We start from the raw sequence: 14,668 nt of genomic DNA, 5'->3' as shown, positions 1-14,668 counted from the left end.
CTGTGACCCTAAGCTCTTGTTAATAGTGCCCGATTCTTGCTCTAACCACATCCCAGTTGCTGGCACTGCACTGTGATGCCACAAAGGGGAAGGAGGTGGCATACGGCGGGGTGGGGGGGGAGGAGGAATAACATCTTTCAGAAAAGTCAGTTTACTCTAATCTTGATCTACAAACACTAGAATGCCTTAGGCCTTGTCTACACTACGAGAGTAGTTCGATTTTACTTGCATCGAATTTTTGTAATCGATATTGCAAAGTCGAACGTGTGTGTCCACACTAAGGACAGTAATTCGACTTTGTGCGTCCACACTAACGGTGATAGCGTCGACATTCGAAGCGGTGCACTGTGGTCAGCTATCCCACAGTTCCCGCAGTCCCCTCTGCCCATTGGAATTCTGGGTGTAGCCGGCAATGCCTTCTGGGTAACAAAATGAGTCGAGGGTGCTTTTGGGAAACTGTCGTCATCCGTCCATCACTCCCGCCCTCCCTCCCTGAAAGCGCCGGCGGGAAAACAGTTCGCGCGCTTTTCCAGTCATTGACAGCGCGGACGCCACTGTACTCTGAGCATGGAGCCCGCTGCGACCATCGCTGCAGTTGTGGCCGCTCTCAACGTCTCGCAGCTTATCATAAAGGTTTCCCTGAGGCAGATGCAGAAAAGTCAGGCGAGGAGGGGGATGTGGAGATGCCTATAGTCATCCTCGGGGACCCAGACTACCCGCTAATGCCCTGGCTCATGAAGCCCTATACTGGCGCCCTGGACACTGAAAAAGAACTCTTCAACTACCGGCTGAGCAAGTGCAGAATGGTGGTGGGGTGTGCTTTTGGCCGTCTCAAGGGGAGATGGAGAAGCTTACTGACTCGCTGTGATCTCAGCGAAACCAATATCCCCATTGTTATAGCAGCTTGCTGTGTGCTCCACAATCTCTGTGAGAGCAAGGGGGAGACCTTTATGGCGGGGTGGGAGGTTGAGGAAAATAGCCTGGCTGGTGATTACTCACAGCCAGACAGCCGGGCGATTAGAAGAGACCAGTGGGAAGCGCTGTGCATCCGGGAGGCTTTGAAAGCAAAGTTCCTGAGTGAGCAGGGTAACCTGTGACTGTATAGTTTGTGTACTGAGAAGCTAAACCTGCCCCTGTTTCTTTACCCAGGTAATGTTGACTATCCTATCCAGTTACATACCCCCTTCACCCCCCCTCCAACACACGTGTCGAAATAAAAATAGTTCTACTTTGTTAAAGCACACCGTTTTCTTTAATACTGTTTTCGCAGGAATTTTTTAAAACTGGGACGCAGACTGTGGTGCGGGGCGGGTGTAGTGTTGTGACGCGAATGCAGCTTCTAAACTCAAGGATTGACAGGCTACGCTGCGGTGGGATGCTTGATTCAACGGAGCCTGTCAACCCTCCTGATCGGGACTGTGTGTATGGGGGGTCTATTTGACTTTGTGGCAGGGGGAGGACGGTTACAGATCCCATGCTGTGTGGCTCTGTGATCCTGCCTAAGGACCGCCGCTTAAGATCTGTAACTGCCCTCCCCCGCCACAAAGTCACAGAGCAACCCACCGCCCCCCAACATTACATCAAAACAACCTCCCAGACTAACCGGGGCAACTAGTCACTGCATCACTGCACTGTGTATGTGCCCTGCTGCTGTGCCTGCCCCCGACTATGTACCCTGCCAAAGGAGACTGTCCTGTCCAATTACCAACCCCCTTTCCCCTCCTCCTCCAAAAGAACATGATTGAAACAGTAGTTAACAGAAACGAATTTTTTATTATCAACTACACATGGCATTGGGAGGTGAAACTTGGACGGGGGCTTGTGTCAGGCGGGAAGGAAAGAACTTTTCAAATTTTGGGAAATGAGAGCCTTCTGCTACTAGAGCTCTCTGCAGGGGTGGAGTGAGACTTAGCAGGGACTCTGCTGCCTCTCCTTCTTTGCACTTTGGGTGAGGTGGGTATGGGACTCGGTGGCGGGGGAGGGCGGTTAGAGATGGACTGCAGCGGGGCTCTGTCCTCCTGCCTCCGTTCCTGCAGAACATCCACAAGGCGCCGGAGCGTGTCCGTTTGCTCCCTCAGTAGTCCAAGCAGCGTTTGAGTCGCCTGCTGGTCTTCCTGCCGCCACCTCTCCTCCCGATCCATGTTGGCTTGGTGCATTCGGGTCAAGTTCTCCCGCCACTGGGTCTGCTGTGCTGCCTGGGCTTGGGAAGAGGCCATAAGCTCAGAGAACATGTCCTCCCGTGTCCTCTTCTTCCTACGCCTAATCCGCGCTAGCCTCTGGGAGTGTGATTCCAGGCTAGGTTGTGAGACAGTCGCAGACGGGGCTGTGGAAATGGGAAAAAGGGAGTGAATTCCTCAGAAAGATAAATGTAGTTGTGAACAAAGAACATAGTCTTTCTCTGTGAACAAGACCATGCACAGCACCTTTCACATGCGCACTCAGCACAAGGTCGAATTCTCGGCCTTCGCATTCAGTGCCTGGGGTCTTGAACAGCACATTTGAGAAGCGAGGTAGCACAATGGAATTTCTGTTGCAGGCAGACATGGTAAGCCGTACACTTGTGGCAGTTTAAAACTTTTATATTACCACTGGCCTCATTTCACATTTAAATCAATGTCAGTCCCTGCTGCCAGCAATCCGGCAAGCGGGAACTCTGCCCCTGTCCCACCCCCTCGCGGCTGTCCCCGGGAACGATCCCTTTCGGCTGCCCCTCTCCCGCCTCCACCGCGTGGCTGCAAACCAGCAGTTACAGTTCTGTAAAGGAACGGGAAAGCAGTCCCAACACTAACATTCCCCTACCTAATTAAAAGCAGGTCACCATGGCCGACATCACCCTGATGAGGATCTCCGAGAGCGACAAAGAGAGAATGCTCCGGGAAAGCCTCCAAAGACCAGGGCCGTATGCCGCCCTGCTGTGCAGAGCAATGATCCCCGAGTACTTGATAATCTCGTGGCGCGGCAACGTGTCGTACTTCGGAGGACCCAATAAGGCCGCTCTCCCCAAGAACCTCATGCAACGGCTTTCAAGTTACCTCCAGGAGAGCTTCATCGAGATGTCCCAGGAGGATTACTGCTCTATCCCCGGACACATAGACCGCATTTTACTGTAGCTGCAGTAGCAGGGAATAAACAGTAGAGCGGCTTGTGCAGGACAATCACTGAAAACCGGACATTGCTAGATTTCTTTTCAAAACTTGCACTGCCCCTTACTAAACCGTTAAGCGCCTAGGGCACACTAATCATGAACAACCCATTCTTTTAATTGTTAATATTCCTGTTTTGTTAAAAATAAATGTTTAGATGTTTACAACACTTACTGGCTGATCCTTCACCAGATTCTGTGTCCGGGGTAACGGCTGGGGACGCTTCGTAGGGGATCTCTGTAAGGGTGATGAAGAGATCCTGGCTGTCGGGGAAATCAGCGTTGTGAGAGCTGCCGACTGCCTCGCCCTCCTCATCTCCTTCCTCATCTTCCCCGTCCCCTAACATGTCCGAGGAACCGGCCGTGGACAGTATCCCATCCTCAGAGTCCACGGTCACTGGTGGGGTAGTGGTGGCGGCAGCACCGAGGATGGAATGCAGTGCCTCGTAGAAACGGGATGTCTGGGGATGGGATCCGGAGCGTCCGTTTGCCTCTTTGGTCTTCTGGTAGCCTTGTTTCAGCTCCTTGATTTTCACACGGCACTGCGTTGCATCCCGGCTGTATCCTCTCTCTGCCATGTCTTTAGAGATCTTCTCGTAGATCTTTGCATTCCTTCTTTTGGATCGCAGCTCGGAAAGCACGGACTCATCGCCCCACACAGCGATGAGATCCAAGACTTCACGATCAGTCCATGCTGGGGCTCTCTTTCTATTCCCAGACTGCACGGCCATCACTGCTGGAGAGCTCTGCATCGTTGCCAGTGCTGCTGTGCTCGCCACGATGTCCAGACAGGAAATGAGATTCAAACTGGCCAGACAGGAAAAGGAATTCAAATTCAAATTTTCCCGGGGCTTTTCCTGTGTGGCTGGTCAGAGCATCCGAGCTCGCACTGCTGTCCAGAGCGTCAACAGAGTGGTGCACTGTGGGATAGCTCCCGGAGCTATTAGCGTCGATTTCCATCCACACCTAGCCTAATTCGACATGGCCATGTCGAATTTAGCGCTACTCCCCTCGTCGGGGAGGAGTACAGAAGTCGAATTAAAGAGACCTCTATGTCGAACTAAATAGCATCGCAGTGTGGACGGGTGCAGGGTTAATTCGATTTAACGGCGCTAACTTCGACATAAACGCCTAGTGTAGACCAGGCCTAAGTAATAATTCTTTGGTTATTGCACGTCAGTTCTAAGTGACAGACAATGCTGTGGGATTAAGTCCTTTAATAAAAATGACTTTCTATAACCTTTAACTTAATGATTCTTTTTTTCTGAGGTACATAAAACTTTCAACAATAAAAGAGAAGAAACACAGTTTGAGTGAAATGTGAAAGTTTTGGAGTTAAAATGAGAGAAATCTCTCATTTTGATAGACATCAGATGGGCAAGGCTCTACAGGTGCCCTGATTTAGGAAAGCATCTCTAAACACATGCCTTAATCACGCACACTTTACAAGATATGCACCACATGCCTATGTTAGCTATATATACACATGCACTGCCTCCTTTCATTCCAAACACTCACTAAAAGTACTTTAAAAAAAAACAGCAAACTTAGTGGCAGACCCTAAACTAAACCATGGGTCTTTTTGTACCAACAGCTAATGCCTAATGTACTAGGTCAGTGAGGCTCCCACCCAAGCCACTGCACTTCTTTGTTATCACATTGGAAAAATGTGATTTAGTAAGAATGCTTTTTGCTGGGTTGGTGTATTTTCTTCTATCGGTCTCAAAAAACGTTATGAAGGAGGGTAAGCATTACGCTGCTTATTTTGCAATTGGTCTAGCTGAGTACTGAAAGGCCATAAACCACAATGTCTCTCCTACAAATGTTTCAATACCTAAGATAAGGATTTGATGACAGGCTTTCATTTCCATCTCATTATTTATTTTCAATAGTCAAATGAGCGCACAAATGTATTTTTTTCCTACATTCCCACAGCAAGGAGTTTTAAAGGAGCACGGATTGGGACTTTTCTGCTTAAAATTAGAAGTTCCAACTATAACCTTTCTGCCGGGTACCAATGGCAGAAACAATGCCCAGGTCCTTTTCTAAAATAAAGGCTAGAGCCCCAGCCAGAGCTCCTACTTACTAATTACTCTCACTTCCGCTTAATTAAAATAGAACCTCCCTGCTCACTTTTGCAAGTAGCCCTGCCTCACGCACAAGCACTCAGAGTGCTTAGGAATGTGGAACCAAAGTACCTTTCATTTAGGGGAAAAGAGGAAAAAACTGAACAAGAGAAAATACAGTTACCATGTATATAGATTTACAGACAACAAGTTGAGCAAAACCCAGTCAGTGTGTCAGGAATACGACCAACACTATAGCCCCAAATGTTAATTGTCTGGCCTATTGAAGTCCAGAATTCCTAGTCACAAAACACCCCCACCTATTTAAAACTGCACTCACAGGTCCAAGTTGACTCACTAGTAGTTAAGGACGTAAGTAGGTGCTCTCCTTTGCCTGATTGCTCCTGTCCAAAGAAGTCTGCACCACCAGGACCTACTCTGATGTGCAGTTACCTGGTTCAGTTCCATGCTGTCAGCGCTGCTGGTCTCATCTGTCCTCACTGCCAATTCAGCTTGGCCCAGTCACACAGAACCACTCTATGCATAGTTCAGAATACCTAGGTGGGGCACCCCAAACACACAGGGCTCTCCATGAGAGAGATGTCCTAGTCCCTAAGACAGAGCCTGCTAGCTTCTTTTGTTGAGCTTGAATCCTGTTCCTAAACTATTTCACTGCCTATGAAACCAGGGTGACCCACTGAATCTAGGATTAATCTTGCAAATTTCTATGCCTTTTCATAACACAGTTATAGTAACAATCAAAATATAGACCAATTCCAACTAAACCAACAACACACACCATGTGGAACTATAGGTAAACTATGGGTTAGACTTTATGTAAATGAGGCTGGCAAGTGCTGTTCCCTCCCTCCCCCCATAGGTAAAATAGACACATTTCGCTGTCCCACCACTCCCTGTCTCTCATCTTATGAGCCAATGGGGTACTGAAACAGATAGTAATCCTTCTCGATAGAAACAGTGTCATTTTAAAGTTAGAGAAAGGAACAGAGGGTCAGAAACCTTGGTTCTATTCCTGACTCTGATTTCCCGTTTCACCTTAGGCAAGTCATTTTAACTTTTATGGTGAAGTCCTGGCCCTGCTGAAATCAATGGCAAAACTCCCATTGACTTCAATAGGGCTGGGATTTCACTCTCCATTTTTATTTCCCATGTGTAAAATGGATATAGCATCCACTTCTGTACAGTGCTTTGAGATTCCTTGATGAAAGGCACTAAGTATAAAGTATTAATAATATTAGTAGAACTATAAGTGCTTGAGAAAGTAGGAGTCTTACATTTCAATTCTCAGCCTGCTCACAGGAATGGAACAGATAGCAGAGGGAAGGAACAGGGTGACTTACACATGATATCAAAGTAACTCATTTTCCCAGGTCAGTTGATATGTAGGTTGCCTAGCAGAGAAATTTGTGGTTTGAACTAAGTGACTTATTTCTTTCTTTTAAATATTATTTAATGAGCAAATTTCAGATCTTTGCAGCATTCCTTAGGACAGAAACATTAATCAAATATTATGTGTGTTTGTAACGCACAACAAAAATAAAGTAGTCCTTTTGGTTTAAAGACAGAAATATGTATACATCTATTTAAACAAGATTATTTAAATACAAGCTGGATCTCTGCCAGAAATGGAAAGAGAAATGACTGGAAAAATAATTTTCAGGATCACAAGTAGCAGTATCTGTTTGCTTAGAAGAGGAAGCTGTAATAGTTACTATAACATTTGCTGCTTTAAAAATACATATCTATTGTGTGATACAGAATGACCTACAATAATGAACATGACAGCTCAGGAACAAGATAACCCATTAAGATTAGAATTCATTAGTTGTGATCATCTTGTTTACACTAGGTAATGTAGGCTATATGGCCTTCATGGATGTAGGGTAGCAAGCTGCAGGATAAACAGTCTGAACTCCTCTCTTGGGAATTTATTTTGTAAATTACTGCCATGTAATAAAAATGTGGCAGTTTACTTTTATCATTCTGTGTTTAGTTTGGCTTTTATAAAATTATTTTGAGACAGATAATTCACTTGACTCAGTTGTTTCCCATTTAACTTAAAAACAAGGGTTGTTTTTACAATAAACAGGAAAGTAAGACAAAGTAGTTTTTTTTACTTTGCAAATACAGTGTGCTGCTTTACTACCCTTGGCCCTACATAGATTATAAGGCCAGAAGGGACCATTGTGATCCTCTAGTCTGACCTCCTTTATAGCACAGTCCATAGGATTTCCCTGAATTAATTCTTGACCATCTGACAGCACTGCACGCATCTCATCCACGTCACACTGACTGGGTAGAAATTAGAAATGGACGTAAGCTGCAAAATGTGGTTCCATATCTGGGTATTGAACACACCAATGTTCTTGGGTGTTTGAAACCAGGATTTGAGTTGCACTTATTATAAAGATAGGGCCAGGGCCATGACAGGTAGGGGTGTGTGTGGGTGTGGGTGTAGGTGTGTTTCAGATTCCCATCACAAAGCTTGTTGGTTTTTAGATCGAGGGCTGTGGTTTAGGATGGTCTTCAGAAGAAACTGAACAGTACTGGCATTGTATAGCCAACAAGAGGGATCAAGTAAGCTATTCCACTGTTCAAATGTTCACAGTTCAAGGGCTGATTTGGGCTTATGGTTCAGATCTAGATTCCATTTATCCAAACCCACAAGGTACAGAAGTTTTGGGTAAATGGTAATGGCTTGGGTCTGTCTGTGGCCAGTATGAGTAATTAGTACATATTTTAAAATGAGGGTGACTGAAATTAGGCTCTTAAATAAAAGTGTCTTGATTTTCAAAGGTCTTAAGCACCCACAAATCCCACTGCAATCGATGTATTACGTAGTACTCAGAATAATTCTATGTCTCTCAGTGCCATGTATGATGATGTAAGAGAAACACTTACATGTCTGAACTAAGCACTCTTGATAGGCTTATAACAAAGGGAACATCAGTAAAGCAAAGGTGCAGCGACAGGAGTCTACTCCCTAAACACTAGTTAGCGAGAGCGAGTGCCAGAGAAATATTCATCAGACAAATCACTGATGTTCTGTACTTGTTTGATAGGAAGTTTTATATAATACTGAAATATGCACTGCCTGGTAACACAGGCCTAGATCCTCAAAGGCACAATGCTCTACTTTGCATTGTAATGCCTAACCGGTCATTGCCCTGCTGCCTAGTGGAATCCTCAGCTCTGAACTAGGCACCCCCTACAATGCATGGGAAGAGTTAGGCCCCTAAAGAGGGAATCCACAGAATCCAGAAAGCTGAGTGGATAACTGCCTAAATCAGCAAGGAGTGAAATGCAAAGGGAAGGGGGGTTAGGCACTCAAGTGGCTAGCCTGATTCACCTGGTTGATGGACCAGAGGTAGACACCATCCCCCTCTTGGGATCCTCAGCTGCAAACCCTCTCCCGACACCTAAGCCAGGTCAGCTGCTTATGTAGCCCACACAGTAGCAGCCAAAACCATCTCTATCTCCTGCTCATGCTTGATACCTGTCTCTCGCTCACCCTACGCAGGGCAAAGGCCTGGTGTTATTTTCTATATGGGACAGCAGGCATACTAATACTGCTAAATACATTATGGAAAGTTTTGGATTTAACAAAACAAACCAGTCCTGCTAAACAAATGATAAGGTAATAAGTAGCCAGACCTAAAGAACTAGAAACACTATTGCTACCTCAGTCATTCAAAAATGAATCAGGCCATCAAAAATTCTGAGATTGGCTTATAAATCATGAGATTAAAAAAAACCCCTAACTTGGGGTTCCTTTTATTGGTGTTTGTGGTTTTTGAGCCTTCAGGGTGCACTTGGGCCACATTATGAAGCTTTTATTCACAACCATGAGGCTTAGAATTTTTTTAAAATGAAAGCTGAGATTCTCATGTAAACACTTAACTCCAGGAGCTGCCTCTTTAGGAAAAGCATTACAAGACTCGCAATGAACTGTGAGAGTTGGCAATACCAAAAAGTAACATTTCATTCTTGAACAAAAAAAGCTACATTCAACTGAAAAAATATTAGAGTGTTTGTTCTACACATAGCTGAGCAAAATGTGATATTTCTACCCCTGTGTCTCTTTACAGTCTGGAAGCTGCACCAAGATTAGAAGCACAGATGTGGGGAGGAGGAAGTGTTAGGATTTAAACTTATTGTAATACTTACCGTGATCTGTGTCTTCTTTAAAGACAGTTGTGGTGGGACAGGCTTTGAGGCCAGCCAGGAAGAGGTTAATGACCTCTCAGGGCACAGTCAACTCCAACCCAATACACCCGTGAGAAGGCAACTCCCTACAAGGAAGGATTCCAGCTTAATAACCAGCAGTACTTACAGGGGCACGGGAGCTAGATCCCAGAGCAGAGAATGCAAATTAAGTAAGTGGCTGCAGATAACCTGTTGCCTGACTTCCTGTATAAATAGAGGAATCTTTTTTACATTAGTTTCTTTTTCTTCAGAGCCTAGAAAGCTCTATGTAGGCCCTTAAGCTGACAAAGGGTTAGAAATGTAGCCCTATCTCAGAGAGACATTTGTGCTATTGTTCCTCTAAGGAGAGAGGGGTGACCCTGCACTATGAGAGTGCTCAACCTTGCCTTTTTCATGTGGACTAAGGTTAACTCCCAGAAAGAGGGAGAATTGCCTCCCCTGATACTTGTAGGTAGAGTAGGGTTACCGTATTTTGTGCCTCCAAATGGAGGACACTCCACGGCCCCCAGCCCCGCCCCCTCCCCAAAGTCTCCGCCCCCTCCCCTGCTTCCCGCGAATATTTGATTCGCGGGAAGCCTGAAGCAGGTAAGGAGGGTGTGGGGGGAGGAGGCGCGGCCCAGGCTGGCCCCCCGGCGTTTCCAGCCTGGGTCGGCTCGGGCCCTGGGGTGCCGGCCCCGGCCGACCACCCCCGGCCCGCCCAGCACTGCCGGCCGGCCCCCGGCGGCCCGGCGCACCCCCCGGCCCGTCTCCTCGGCTCCCCGCCCCGCCGGCCCGGCTGACCGGCTCCCCGCGGGCCCGGCTCCCCGGCTGACCGGCTCCCCGCGGGCCCGGCTGACCGGCTCCCCGGCCCCGCGGGCCCGGCTCCCGGCTCCCCGTCCGGCCCCGCGCCCGGCCCGGCACTGTGACCCTGGCCCGGCACTGCGCCCCTGGTTCCCGGCCCGGCACCATGCCCCCGGCCGAGCACCACCGAGCCCTCCCGATTTTCCCGGACATGCCCGGCTTTTGGGGATTTCCCCCCGGACGGGGATTTGAGCCCCCAAAAGCCGGACATGTCCGGGAAAATCCGGACGTATGGTAACCCTAAGGTAGAGAAATGTAGCCCCTTTCCAGGGTGACTCTATAGCAAGTGCTGCTGTAACAGGAAACTGTTGAGGACAGAGGAAATGCCAGTATCCATGGCAATGGGATGCTTTAAAGGTAAAGCCTGTGACAGGTTTAATAGTGACTGCAGCTGATAATTCTAGAGCAGGGGTTCTCAACCTTTTTCTTTCTGAGGCCTCCCAACATACTATAAAAACTCCAGGGCCCAATGTGTGTGGGCCTCTGGGCTTCAGCCACAAAATGAGGGGTGCTCAGGACTTCAGCCATGAAATGGGGGGTGGGGAAGAGACTTGGGGCTTCAGCTGCTGGGACTCAGGGCTTCTGCCCTATGGGGTGCCAGGGCTTAGGCCTCAGGGGCCAAGCTCCCAGCTTTAGCCCCACATGGGGGTGGATTTGTGGATTCTGCCTTGTGGGGGCACCAGGGCTTAGAGCTCTGGGCTTTCAGCCCCCTGGGGGGTATTGAAGCATTTAAGCCCCACAGGGAGTATGGGGCCCCTGAAACCAACTTGCAGACCCTGGCTGAGAACTGCTGCTCTAGAGAATGCTCAAGACACTGATGTGTTGTCTGAATTTTTTTTTTTGCGCCTTTTTTCATCCTGAAAGTTCAAATACTGTAGAATGGCTGTGAATGTTTAACCGCACAAAGCAGTTCTTTGTTGCAGGGGTTTCTTATGAAAACTGACCATGATCAATGAGGAACCTGTGTTTGAATGTTTTCAAGACAGTTTGTTTCATTTTTCAACTTTTTAAAAAAAGCTTTAGCTCTCTCTAAGGATCTTTACCACTTATGTGCTGTTAGTAGTTCAGTTGACTTTAGATAAAGTTGTCCATACCTCTAGACACAGTAACATATGCAACTAGTTACTTCACTGATGATCCTCCGTGCATGTGATTAACTTTAAATACAAATAGTCCCATGGAGGTCAGGTCAAAGTAGTGTGCTAAAGTTTAAGCGTTGTCATGTTTTGCAGTATTAGGGCTTTATGCAGAAAAATGTCTCCCAATGAACTAGCCCTTTTCCCCTTCCTTTTCTCTTCTCTCCTCTCCCCTGCCAAAAGACACAGAAAAAGCTGTTGTAATGGTCAAATTCATATGAGTCCCTGATTTAATAGGGTTGTGATGTGTCCTACGAATGTGTAGGTTTTCACTGGGTCTACGGTTGTTGCCTGTTTTATAGGTGGGTAAGCAGAGGTTTTCCCATGGTCACAAGCATGTCAGAGGTAAAGCTGTCAATGAAGAGGGATATGACCTGTGATCTTTTGCAGGGTGTAGAATATTGTTAGGCTGAGAGATGCTAATGGCTGCCATAAAGGGAGTTTTGGCTCCAATATCCATCCCAGACCCCACTAAAGCCAATGGGTGTGCCATGAACTCTTTTTGGCTCAACAGAAGGAGCCATTGGTCAGCCCCCTATAGTAAAAACTGCTGAAGGTGGGAATTTCCTGAGGTTAAAGCTATGTGGCAGGCCAGAGTTAAGACATGCAGACTAAGGTGTTTCCCCTGGTTGCAAACACAGGGACTCCTATCAGTTGCAAGCTGCCTGCATTGGAAGTAGAAAGCTAGGAGGAGGAGTTCAATGTGACTGTAATAGGAAGGAGCAGTACAAGGCTTCTGGGGCCTAGCGCTTTCTGGAGTGAAGACTTCAGGATTTCTGGGCAAAAACTACCTGCTTTGTGTCATTCTTCAGCCCAAGAATGCCTCGTTGTATCATCCTCGATTTCCCACTTAACAGAAATAACCCTTCAAGGCCCAGAATACCAGCCACCTGCTCAGCCAAAAAGGCACCAATACTTCGTTCCATTTGGTTAAGAAAATAACATTGGCAACAGCACTATGAAAAGACTGTAGCAAACAGAATGGTCCTGCAGTGATGATGGTAACCATCATGAGTGGAATCAGTAAATGGAAGTGTATTTTACTCGCTTTAGGAGTTTGAATCTCTGGTGAAGAGCTTGCTGCAGCTCTGGTACATATTAACAGCCAGCTCACAAAGTTTACCTAAGGGTTGTGACTCATGTTTCTTTTGAAAGGCACAGCACTAAGGGCCTGTGATTTATGTCTATTGTGAGAAATTGCACTGAAGTAATTACAAATGCAAAACTAAAACCAATTTAAAAGGAAGAGAAATAATGATCACAGAAACCTATGCCTACCCTGCTCCTGTGGTTCTTTGTTGCAGGAGAGTCCTGACTTCTCTGCAGCCCCTTTGCTGAGCTCCCTCACTCTGCTTATAAGACCCAGGTGAGTTAGAGCTCATCACCTAGCTCTTCCACTTCCCCACCTGCCAGCCAAGAGACAATTAGTCACCCCACATGTGCGGAGCATGTTGTTAATTCTGGTTTTTTCCTTCTCTAGCAGAGGATGGGAATTCACCCCATCACAAAGCTATATCTGCAAATAAGCTGTCTCCACACTAGAGGCTTCTATTGGCACAGCTATGGTAGTCACAAATCACACCCCTCACTGACATAGCTATGTCAGCAGAAACTTGTGCAGACCTGGCCTAAGTGACTTGCCCAAGATCACACAAGAAGCCTGTGGCAGGGCACGGACTCAAATTCAGGTCTTCAAGTCCTAGGCTAGTGCCCTAACCACTGGACCATGCTTCCTTTATTCTCCATCAAGCAGAAAAGAAGCTGGTCAAAAATGCTGAAATTTAATCTTGCCTTTTTACTCCACATGTCTAAGATTCTTTTGTTTGATATGCTGTAATAGCTGCCCACAGCCTCCTCCTGCTGCCACAGAAGGACACTTCTGATTAGGGTGACCAGATGTCCCGATTTTATAGGGACAGTCCTGATTTTTGGGTCTTTTTCTTAGATAGGGTCCTATTACCCTCCACCCCCGTCCCGATTTTTCACACTTGCTGTCTGGTCACCCTACTTCTGATGGGCTAAAAATATTTAAAACTACTTCTCCCTTTCAGGAAATACCTGTGCTAAAGAGAGACATTTTATATTTGTGGTGGTACCTAGAGACGCCAGTTAGGATCAGGGCCCCGTTATACAAAGTGCTGTACGAACTCACAGGAAGTTGTGCTCACCCTCCCAAAGAGCTTACAGTTCAAAAGTATAAGGGGAAAGAATCAATTTATTGCAAGACCTGACCCAGTGCTATTCAGTCCTACAGGAAAAGGCTTCTGAGGGGCAGATCTTCAATTAATGAAAATGTCAATGGAGCAGTGACAATTTATGCCAGCTGACTATTCCATCTCACTCTTTGGGGTTTCTTTCACAGCCATCAAGGATGTGGTACATGTATGTGCATATAACCTCAAGTATGACATTGCTGTGATTTCTTAAACATTAAATGTAAAGTATCAGTGATGCAACTGAGGCTTTCCTGAACAGTTCAGATGATTGTGTGTAGCTGATTCTATGCTTCTGAGCATCAATAACTTGTTTTCATCAAGAATAGTTGTCTGGACATAAGTTTCATTATTTCCTTCTGAGTGGCTTATTAACTTTTAATATTTAAATTTTTAAAGTTTGATGTGTAACTTGGAGGCAGAAACTTTTTGTGAGTGGCAATCTTGTTCTTGCATGCCAATGAATATTGTATGCCATTTTAGGAAGAAAAAATACCCTAGTTTAACACTGACATTGTTCTCTATGTTAAAGGATTTCAGCTGGAAGACATTAAGCATATGTATTTGATCTTTATTGGCAAATAGAAATAATGAAGAGAAATTGACATTTTCTAAAATGTCTTTGAAGAAAATGTGTTTCAAAAAATGGTTTGAGACCCATATGCAGTGGCAGTGTATGGAATTGATACTAAGGAAAACCTGCTTTTTTTGCTACTTGATGGTCAAAGTGCAACTCTGAGTGTGTATTTTGCAGGAGTCTGTATTCACCACTCTAGAAAGGTAAATGGAAAGGAAATGGAGATTCAAGGCCTCATTCTTAACTCTTTTCTGATTGTCATAGTGGGTCCAGCCACCTCCAATTTTCCCTGCTGGTGGGGAATCTCTGCATGGCACCAGGGATTTGGCTGGGTAGCGTTTATGCCCTGGCAATCCTGCCACCATTGACAGTTGGGTGTAAGTTAGAGCAGCACTGAGGGGGCTTTAACTTTTGGAGGGCAGGGCTGGCCCCTGACTGACCCTAGGATCTGGGGAATGCAAAGACTT

At 46.4% G+C, this 14,668-nt stretch overlaps 1 protein-coding gene across 1 annotated transcript; it reads right to left on the bottom strand.

The window, feature by feature from the left end:
• Positions 1 to 1,571: 1,571 nt before the first annotated feature.
• On the bottom strand, positions 1,572 to 4,299 carry LOC135977318 (uncharacterized). Its single transcript, XM_065577562.1, has 2 exons — positions 3,318 to 4,299; positions 1,572 to 2,323 (listed from the first exon to the last, which is right to left on the bottom strand). Exons 1-2 carry the CDS (start codon positions 3,892 to 3,894, stop codon positions 1,848 to 1,850), a joined length of 1,053 nt encoding a protein of 350 aa, XP_065433634.1. The 5' UTR covers positions 3,895 to 4,299; the 3' UTR covers positions 1,572 to 1,847.
• Positions 4,300 to 14,668: the final 10,369 nt, after the last annotated feature.

The sequence above is a fragment of the Chrysemys picta genome, chromosome 1 (assembly GCF_011386835.1).
Source record: "Chrysemys picta bellii isolate R12L10 chromosome 1, ASM1138683v2, whole genome shotgun sequence".
Lineage (NCBI taxonomy): Eukaryota > Metazoa > Chordata > Testudines > Emydidae > Chrysemys > Chrysemys picta.
Note: the sequence above shows the minus strand (reverse complement) of the source record. Positions and strands in the feature narration are given on the sequence as shown.

Bases quoted from the DNA above. Each gene is read 5' to 3' on its own strand.
- LOC135977318 (XM_065577562.1), bottom strand. From the start codon at position 3,894: ATGCAGAGCTCTCCAGCAGTGATGGCCGTGCAGTCTGGGAATAGAAAG. The intron at 2,324-3,317 runs GTAAGTGTTGTA...CCATTTCCACAG, and splicing joins ATCTGGTGAAGGATCAGCCA to CCCCGTCTGCGACTGTCTCA.